This window comes from Microchirus variegatus, assembly GCF_963457635.1.
Source record: "Microchirus variegatus genome assembly, chromosome: 2".
NCBI classification, from domain to species: Eukaryota; Metazoa; Chordata; class Actinopteri; order Pleuronectiformes; family Soleidae; genus Microchirus; species Microchirus variegatus.
In genome coordinates this window covers 9,236,520-9,246,854 of record NC_139803.1, presented here as the reverse complement: position 1 = coordinate 9,246,854, position 10,335 = coordinate 9,236,520, and the positions used below count along the sequence as shown (strand labels likewise).

The 10,335-nt window shown below is 43.1% G+C and overlaps 1 protein-coding gene across 1 annotated transcript in view; it reads right to left on the bottom strand.

Moving 5' to 3' along the window:
* The window catches only part of ubl3a (ubiquitin-like 3a), a 24,387-nt gene extending 14,303 nt beyond the window's left edge, over positions 1-10,084 (bottom strand). Inside the window, exon 1 of the mRNA XM_083910693.1 lies at positions 9,421-10,084. Coding sequence (XP_083766819.1) covers positions 9,421-9,447 — 27 coding nt within the window. The 5' untranslated portion in view covers positions 9,448-10,084. The remainder of the gene's footprint in view (positions 1-9,420) is intronic.
* Between the last annotated feature and the right edge of the window lie 251 nt (positions 10,085-10,335).

Here is a 10,335-nt window from a genome sequence, read left to right as displayed (position 1 = left end):
AAACTGCAATTAAGATCAGCTGATGGAGCGCAGTCGGTTAAACTTGTGCCGTTCCTCACTGACCCACAAACACCTGAAGCCCACTGGCTTATATTGCTGATGGGGACACTGATATAGTCACTGGGTTGCTGCCGTTTTGGTTTCCAACCACATGAAACCACTTCACATTCATAAGTCAAAGTCTAAATGCCCTCTGCATAAGTCAAGGTTCTGCCGGCTGCCTTAAGATAAACCGATGCTCAGTACAAGGAGCTGATAGTAAAGAAAGCAGTCAGAAAGACCTCAATTATTCCAGTCCATGGTCCAATTATTTATTACTGCTTATTCATTCAGATAGGAACACACATGCACACATCTCTGACATCATTAGTGATATGTACAAATTTTGCCAAATACACACTTCCATTCCTTTTTGACAGCCTAAATACATCTCTAACTAGTTAATGCTTAACCCTAACCTAAACACAACTTCAATCTTAGCTCCAAACTAAACCAGTTCCTCAGAAATTAGGTTCATGCCTCATTAGGACCAGGTTTCGGTCCTGACAAAGTCAGTGTTTATGCCAGAAGAGGTAACAAATACAAGCACATACCTCATCTTGGACATCTTTTTCTCTCGAGTGACCTTAACCTCATCATATATCTCCTGTGTATCTGTGCATATCTAAAATAATAAATAACATATCTGAGAAGCTGCAAATAAGGCTGTCTGCTGTCTTAACCATCCATTTCCTTATTGTCCTTTCCAAGAATATCACAACAACCTTTCTGCGAAAAGCAGGAACCACTTCCAATTTCGTACAAGATCATCATTACAGCTTATAAATCCAATCCCTGTCATCATTCAATATTACTTTGCGGTGCTTCGGCAAAGAATCAGGATCGACTATCGAGTACAGATACACATACAGGAGTCTGTTTTTGTGAGGGTTCAAAGGTTAATGAGGAAAAATTAGGATTACTGCTCTCCGTACTGTTCAAATCACTCAAAGCCTCCGCCGTGACGCTGACCTTTGGGTTACCAGCGAAGGATTAAGTCTGAGGTTGGTCGAGAGATGGTTCTTTTTCGATACGACACACGCACACAAGTTTCTGAGGTGTTGCCTAGCAACCGTTGCTTTTGCTACAAGCTGATTGATTGTGTTGCTAAGGAGCCGCCGTCTTTCCAATTCACTGTTTGGGATTCTTTCTCAGTCCTGAGGCTGCCACACAGTTTGTGTCGTCCGTGCACCTCTACCTACAGCACCGTGTTTCACCGCAGTAATAAGCCGTTTAGGTCTTCACCTAGTGTTTTTGTGACAATTTTAGATGATAATCCTTCATTTAGAAAAATAAAAATAGCCTTCTCTGCAGTGCGTGATTATTCCCTTCATGATTTACAGTGCTGTGTTTTGACAGTTTTATGATGGCTACTTTTGAAAAAAAACTAAAGAGAGTTGACAAGTTACTTGTGAGCAAGGTGGATTTTAATTTACATTTTATGCATAAAGCATAAAAAGAAGTAATTCTGTCATTTACAGCTACAGCAGTTAAAGTCTGCATCAAAGGCCCGACAGGGGCAACTGGAGAGCAGATGATCTCGGAATATCCAGTTGTCCAGACTTGACCTTTGGAGGAACGCTCTGTGGCTCATGTTTGCGCTGTATGAGACCCGGAGAATCTAGACACTGACAGTCATATCTGTCTGACTGTCTGTCTGTCTGTCTGTCTGCTCTGGGACCGGACATGCAAATATCAGGACGGATTTAAAAATGGCAGCACGTCTCACAGCGTATCAGGGCGAGGGACAGTTGCCTCTTGTTAACTGGCCGCTGTGACGCACTGACACACACACACAGTCTATGTTGGCGAGGCACACTTTTAATATAAATGTCCCCTCAGCTGGAAATTGTTTCCAGCGCAGCTGAAAGACTCCCTTTTATTGAGCCAGTCAAACACCCACTGCTCTCCTACACACACACACTCTCTTTCTTCTCAACATTTAGACGAACATAAAAATACAATGTTCTTTTCAGCCGAGTGTTTTTGTTTAGCATAAACGTAAAGGGCGAGCGCGGCAGAAATTGTGAAAACCTTATGCAAAGTTCCCCCCCGTCATGTGACATTGTGAATGCCAAGTACGTAAAGATATTACATCGAAATAAGAGCCAGTTAGTGCAGTTAATGTCCGACGAGACCAAAAAATATGACACTGTATATCTGGGCAGAAGTACAGTACGGTTAATTTATAACTGAAATGAGTACACAAGCTACTGCATTCATGATTTATGTCACTATTTAAACAAACATGAAAAGGTTATTCACTGTTTCCTGCTTGAAAACAAGCTTTTCCTTTTATTATCTACATGCTACTCTTTCACATCTCAAGTTTCTCTTCCTCATTTCTGTTTTCATGATGTGGAGATGATTAAATTCAACAATTATATACAGACCTGGTGAACTACCACCAGATTTATATATTTATATATATATATATATATATATATAGACGTGACACTGGCTGGTCACAAGGGACCAAATGTCACCGTGCACAGCGTCGACGCACACCACTGAAACAATGGCCTTTACATGCAGCTCGGTTTGTGCTGGTATCTGAGGCAAACGTGTACTGAGTGGGTGTTAATCCACTGGCTAAGCCAACAGCAAACACGTCACTCCTGAGCAGGAAGAACAGGTTGTTCTTGAACTGGTTTCTATCTATGTAAATCCACGCGCGCATAAATACGCAACACAAAAGCACGTCGCTCAAAAAAGAGCTCTGCGAGCGTACAGAGGCTCGCTGGGATTACTCACACACTCACACCTACTCATTCATGTCAAGTCATGCTCCGACTCTGTAACACTTGGCACAAAAGCTGAAGAGCGCTCTCCGTTTACTTCTGTCCCGAGGTGTTCGGTGTCCGACACGTGCAGGAGAGACGCGGCTATTGTGGAAAAACGACGTCAGGGTAATAAACTACTTATACAGCACAAAAACCGATGCCAGATCACATTCAAGAGAGAGACGAGGACCGGAGGCAGTGGTTTAGGCTTGAAATTTCCCCTTGAACCGGGACCATGGGAGTCCCCAAAACACACATTCCTCCGCCTGAGTAAAGCCATACCTGCCAACAATGAGTGCTGAAAACAGGGGGATTTCCAGCAGAATAAGGCCTCATCCCAACATGCATGCACATGTGCACACATACATAACTTTCTGGTCACACTTTATGTATATATATACTTTATATATGTTAATAAGCACCTAGTAAATGGTGAATATGTGCTCCCAAATCTAAAGTGTAAACAACTTTTATTTAATTTTAGGAATCCTCTGGATTACTCTCAGAGCTGTTTTGTCTTCTCACTGTTCACTGATCAGAAATACAAACTTAAAAAAAACTGGAAAAGATTAGAAGATTCAAATTGGGTGGTTTCCTTTTGTGCAGCGCACCTGCATGTGAGCAACAAACCAAGATTACATGAGTTGTTTGGCGGATTAAATATCAAGACAAATAGGAATTATAGGCAATAGATTACATGTTCTGCTTGCTGTGCATCAGGACATAATATGCCAGATTATTTTTGTTTCCTGCAGCTGCAGCAGTGCCACATACTCTGCACCCACACATTTCCTTTGGTTCAAGGTGTTGGCGCATGCACAACAAAATTTAAATGACACCCATTATACTTTTACGACTCTCATAGAAATATAAAGGGTTTATTTTAAAGCTATAACTTCGGGGAAAAGGGGAAAGCAGCAGTGTAGACGGCAATATATATATACGACCAAATCTGTGCTTACCCACGCGCGACAGCGGAGAGCGCGTGGCAAACAAACAGTTACGCAAGTGATCGATGGATCAGTGGCTCTGAGTGGTGGGGTGTAGACGTGCATCAATACAATTGAATTGCTGCCCAAACACAAACACACGCGTGCACGGACAAAGGCAAAACTTGTCAATACAACGTGCAAACGTGCAACTTCCACAGCTCGATATTTGAGGTGTTTTCCACTCATACAATGATAATAAAACACAGAGTGGACATTTTCCACGTCTGTGTCCAGTAACACAACTGGTTGGGATGACACTATCTGTGTTTTCGACTGGACGTTGAGTCGCCCACAGCCAACGACTGAAGAAGATTATGACCTGGATGACTGAGTACCTTCATCGACTATATCTTCGCTCCGAGGCGTACATGTGACAACGTCAGAGCCGATTCGTCAACTCGTTGCACCCAGGCAGGACGATGATGTAATCTCGATCAGTGACTCACACTTTCAACACATGACGTCTGTAACATGGCGTGTTTTCATCCAAACGGCACCGTTGGGATCCAATTGTGTGTGCGCTCTCTCTCTCTGAACGTGTCAATCAACACGGGGTTGGCAGCTCCGGCCTGAGGCTGAAGGGCAACCTCTCCATGTCCCCCGCGACTCAGTGTCACACACGCTGAGGTAAGCTCAGAGCAGTTTTCAGCAGCGAGGATCCCCCCCCCCACCACCACCACCCATTGTTCCTTCATCTGGGAGCCACACACAGCTGACCTCCGACCCCTAACCTCTGACTCCTTTGTGAGCGTCTTTGTGGTCAGTGTGTGTCAGTGCTCCCAAAAGGAGACTCCCAACAATGCGGGAATGAACTATAAAGTGCTTTTAAAGCATCGGAATTAAGAAGTAGCAACAACACTGAGCTGGTGTTTAGTGGCATCATGACACATGTGAGCTAATCTCCAGTATCACAACAAATATCTTCAGATTGTTGGACAAAACGAGACCTTTTTGAGAAAACAACATTGATTTAATTTGTATTTTAGTCAAAACTCACTGTCATTGATTAATGGAATTGAAATACTCCACTGTATTTATTGTAACACACTCTTTATGTTTTTATTTTATGCACTTCCTGGTAATAACGAGTGATTTCTCAGATTACGGATTGTGCGGGTGCTGCTGTCTAAATGACTGATGATCGTATAACTGAGATGTTGTTGATAAAGTCATTCTTTGGTCCTTTATCAAACTACTCAAATAAACACATTTTCCATGAGACAAATTTGAGATTCCAACCTGGTCATAATTACAGATGAAGCGTTTTTCACCTGCCGCTTTAATATGCTCTACTTAACATCCTGGTCTGGCTGAGTCAGGCCTGTGATTGCCACCTCCACTGCAAATTAACACACACTCACCACAGCACAAATGATGGGGTGTGTGAACACCACCCACTGAAAGTGTAGAGGTGGGAGCACAGTGTTTGATTCTTCGTGGCATGTCAGGATCCAGTGTGTGCGTGTGTGTGTGTGTGTGTGTGCCTGGAGACTGCGACTGAAAACGCCCGACCACGCATGATCGTACTGCTTTCTGGTAAAAGGTGAGGTGTTACCACTGATGTATAGAAACTGGTCTATTAAGAGCAGTGCTCTTAATAGCAGTAGTAGTAGTTCTGCCAACTGCAGCCATATTTGCTGCATGAGGTGCAGCTGCTGTGTCTGTACAAACAAAAAGACAAGAAACACAACAACAGTGACTGATCGAACTGAGAGCAGCAGCAGCACAGAGGCAAAGTTTGCTGCTGGTAACACAAACAGAGAAGTTCTCAAACACAAGGCTCCTTTGGCAACTTCAGCTCAGTCTGCTGCAGCAGTCGATCCTGTCTCTGACTAAAACCAGACCACGAGAGAGCATTTTTCTTATTTATAGATTTGAATTTGTGTAATTGGTGTAGCGGTTAGCACTACGAGGTTTCGCGATCCGGTCGGAACAAGGGCCTTTCATGCACGAAGTGTGCATGTTCTCACCGTGTACGTGTGTGATGCAGATTTTGGGGATTAGGCAAATTGCACACTGTAAAATGACCGTAGGTGAGAGTGGATGGTTGTTTCTTTGGCTGGTGACCTGTCCAGGGTGAACCCGGTCTTTCTTCTATGTCAGCTGGGATTGGCACCAGTGCCGCCACCACCTCACAACCCCCTATGGTGAGGGATCCAATTGCTAGGCTCAGGTCTGAATGCACCCAAACTGCTCAGCTCCACACAAACACACACACACACAAAAAAACATTCATCCGTACAATCAGACTCATTAAAGCCAGGTTGAACTTAGCACTGTCCACTTGTGATTGGATGCCTCCAGATCTAAAAGGGGTCTGTCCCTCTTCAGCTCAGACAAACCAAGCTACGGTTGTTTTATTCGCTTTCCTCTCCTCCTCTGTCATCTGTTCATTGTTACAAACACACACACACAAATACCTGCACTGCACCTTGACCTAGTCCCACCACACACACACACACAGGCATGCAGTCTTTGGATCCTAGCATTTCTCTGTTGCCAAGGAGACCGTTTTGACCCTGTCAGCACTTCTGAGATCAGCCTAGGGCGATGTAATTTGCCCCCTCTCCCCTCCCCTCCCCATCCTTCTCTCTGTCGTAGAGAAAAAAAAAAGCCCATCCTCCATTCTCAAGGGGCCATGACTATTCCACCTCCTTTTCTTTCTCTCAGATTCATTCAGCCACAATGTTTGGCACCAGCAATCTCCTCTCCTCCTACTCCAACTCCCTCTCTATACAGCCTTTCTATGTGTGTGACTCTTTCCACGGAATGACAGAGGACAGGGACAAGTGGGTGGGGTGAGGGAGTGAAATCATCTGCTGCTGATTTCACCCACACAGGTCGAGTTAAACGCTGATAGCTGATATTTCCATAGGGAGCACAATACTTAGTTTGACGTATAGACAGAGTTAGGAAGGTGAATGCGATGAAGATGAACTCTCCGGCTGAAACGTCTTACTTATGTGCAAAGTTTGACCTTTAATGTTTTCCACTACTAGCATGGAGCTGAGACCCAGAAGGAATAAAGTAAAACCCATTTTAAAAAAAAGGCGATTTGCAGTTGGCAGCTGAGAAAGTATTGTTACTTTATCGCGGAAGAAATGAACTTCCTGCACCGACACTGACATAAAATGATGCGATAATAATGGGATGCTTCCCCTGCAGGGAGATGCTCAGAGCACAGATCAGGCCGAGCTATAAAGCAGCTGGCACGGATTCAGCGTGTTGCTTAAAGGAAATTCAGCAGGGTTAGCTGGAGGCGTGAACCGAACTTCGATGATCTTATACAGCTTTTAAAGGTTTGTGTGGGGGAACAATTAAAGTAAACGTCTCACTTCCTCTTATTTTGTTAATAGCACAAATGGTCTGATTTCTCTTTTTGAATAACAGACCCAATTAAGAGACGAAATGACAGAATAACACAAACAGCGGTAATTAACTGTCAAACCCACACAATGGTCAGTCTGCAGTGTTGCGGAACCTTAACCACATATTTTTTGCCTCTTGCTCTGCGACATTAATTAAAATCTCCTGATTCATTTCAAGAGACGCTCAAGTTAAAACTTCCGTCCATCCATTATCGACACCTTTTGTCAAAACCTTGAACATTTCTATTCAAATATCAAATTCCCATGATCCCATGCCGTTTCCCTGACATCATCAAACTGCCTTTTGTTATTGTTTTGATTGACAGACCTCAGCGGTTCATATGAAATCCTTACATGTGTACACAGATGATGTCATGTTCTCTCGCGGTCGGTCATGACAGATGATATAATGATGAGGTTCATCTTATGATTATGTCTCTAATCCGTGGAATTTCCTTACGGCGTGCTATATATAGATGTTTAAGCTCTGACTGGGCCATAAATACCAAAACCCAAGCATCACATGGATTATCCTAATATACCTGGAGGTATTCTTTGAGAGACTACACACACACACACACACACAAGGAGCAAATATGGCATAAAACTGACAGAGATTAAATATTATTAAGTCCAAGGCGGAGTACACCCAACTCAACATTCTATATATTATTAAAGGTCATTTCAGGATCATGTCTTGCACGAGTTGACGGGTAAAAATTAACCGACGGCGACTGCAGAGCAAAGGTCACTGTTCGGCCTTCTTTGAAACGCACCACTTGCTATGACATAATGGAGTGGTAGCAGCAAAAGCAATTAGCAGTCAGTGCACACTCAAAGAGGCACCTAGCCTTCACATAAAACTTCAGCTTCCTGCAGGCCCCGACGGCTTTCTGTGATGAAGAAGGTTTCCGCCAAAAAGTCTAACTTGGGGGTAAGTGTGAGAGAAATGGCAGCTTTACATGCATTATCTTAAACGTTTCTCCAAGTAAAAGGCTTTACTAGACGACCATAACGTGCCTCACTGACATAAACAAGGACCTGATGAAGACTGTGATGGATTATGTACATGTCATTTACAGTGTGAGCTCATGTACAGTTTCATAATAATGGGAGTTCATCGGGAGGTAAACAACACATAACAATCACATAAAATGAACTTTATGGCCATAAATTGATCTTACAGTGTCAGAAAATAGTGTTATTCTGGGCCTTAATCCACCCTGTGCACAAAAATACCTAATAGGAAACAATTTTTTTTTAAGTTTTACGCTAAAAGGGAGGTGGGAAATAAAATAATAGGTGCAATGGAATCAATCCCGCTTTTATATTTTACTTCCCTGGAAGAGAGACGGGTAACAAGAGGGACATGTGTGTGGAATTATAAGGAAACTTACTGCATGAAGCAAACAGGAAACAAAAATGAAATGTTACCACGTATCAGCAGGAACCAGAACTCTTCTGTTATCAAATTGCACCTTCCCATCTATCATTCTTCTGTGGCCACATTAGATGTGTCACCACATAGTTTATCAAGTTGAACTCCTAATATTTGCTCGCTAAACAGAGAAACATACATTTTCTTTTGCAGAATCGCAGGATTAGTAACATCCAATGGCGAAACTGCAGATCCCTGTTTGTTGATGTTCTTTTTTTCCATTTGTAAACATTAACTTCCTTCTAAAAATGTTCCCTTTTGGTTGGATTGTTCAGTTTACTGTAGAAACATGGTGGCATAACATGGCAGCCTCCATAAAGCAAGGGCCCTTGCATTATGTGCATATAATAGGCTTAGTCATAGGCTACAAACAAGAAATACGTGTTATTATAAAGCGTTTATACACGTATACAAACTTCCTTATGGGAAGAATATTCAATTCCTCCCAATAAACACTCCCTGTGAGGACACACCAGACCTGTCATGGAAAAGTGCCACTCCTGTTTTTCTGCAGGTGGAGGTGGCAATGATTTGTCAATGATGTATGTATTGTTCTGTAATCACTGTAAATGTTTTATTAATATAATGTTATGTGTTGTGTTAGGACCTTAATGTCATTAATCAAGTATAATTACAATAACTGTGGAGAGGTGAAATAACTAGAAGTAGGAACCGTGTGGAGGAAGAAGCTGTTCCGGGATGTTTATATTTATTATTCTTCATTATTCGGCCAAACCTCTGTGGATATAAATATAAATGGGTGTTAAATCGTGTTTGGAGTGATGGTAAAGACTTCTCACCATGTCCGCTGGAGTGCTGCCCGTCATCGCGAAGGTTTACCCGGTCCACGGAGGGATTTGACCGCACACATACACCACACACAGGGGGGAAAAGGACACGGATATTCCCTCTTTACCTCCTCTCCTTCACACCAGTTATCACAACGGCGATGTTGTTGTTGTTAAAAGAGGAAGAAAAACCAAAAATATCCGTGGTGTCCACAGTCAACACAGAGGTAGCGCTGATTGTTCTTCTTCCTTTCTATTGCACAATCATGTCGCTCGTGTTTTCCGTCAAAATTCACATTAATGTGGAGGCACAACGCTGTCAAATAAGCTGCAGACCCGGGGGCCTTTTTCCCCGACACACCGACAATATCTCGCTTCAGAAAAAGGTGCCTACGCCATGCGAAAAAACCCGACACTGCTGCTGCCACATCCGGACACGGATCCTTTTTCTCTCTCGGTAAAGAAAAAGAAAAAAAACACACACAAGAACAAAAAAATGTAAATGTATCCCGAGGTTTTTACGGTTAAAGTCCTCCAAATGAGCGGAAAACACGTCCAGAGGTTGCGGGAGAAAAGCGTCGCACGGTGTCGGTGCTTCTCGTGGAAAAGGGGGACTTTAAAGTGAGTGTTGTGACGGCTTCACACTGCGCTGCTGCCGCTGCTGCTGCTGCTCCGGTACGAGCCGTTCAGCTGTCAGCCTGCTCACGCTAAAGCTGCTAACTCCACCGACGGAAGCCACAACGCACATCCGGTTACGTTTTCCAAAATAAAAGCACTTTCAGTCTGCATTCATTAATATGGTTCAGTGTGTGACATTTAGCACCGTTTATTGGCAGATATATGAATATACTGGGCCACAAGTACATTGTATAAATGAACAATAATATTTCATAGCCTTTTAGAAGTTTACGATGCCTTTCGCTAAAT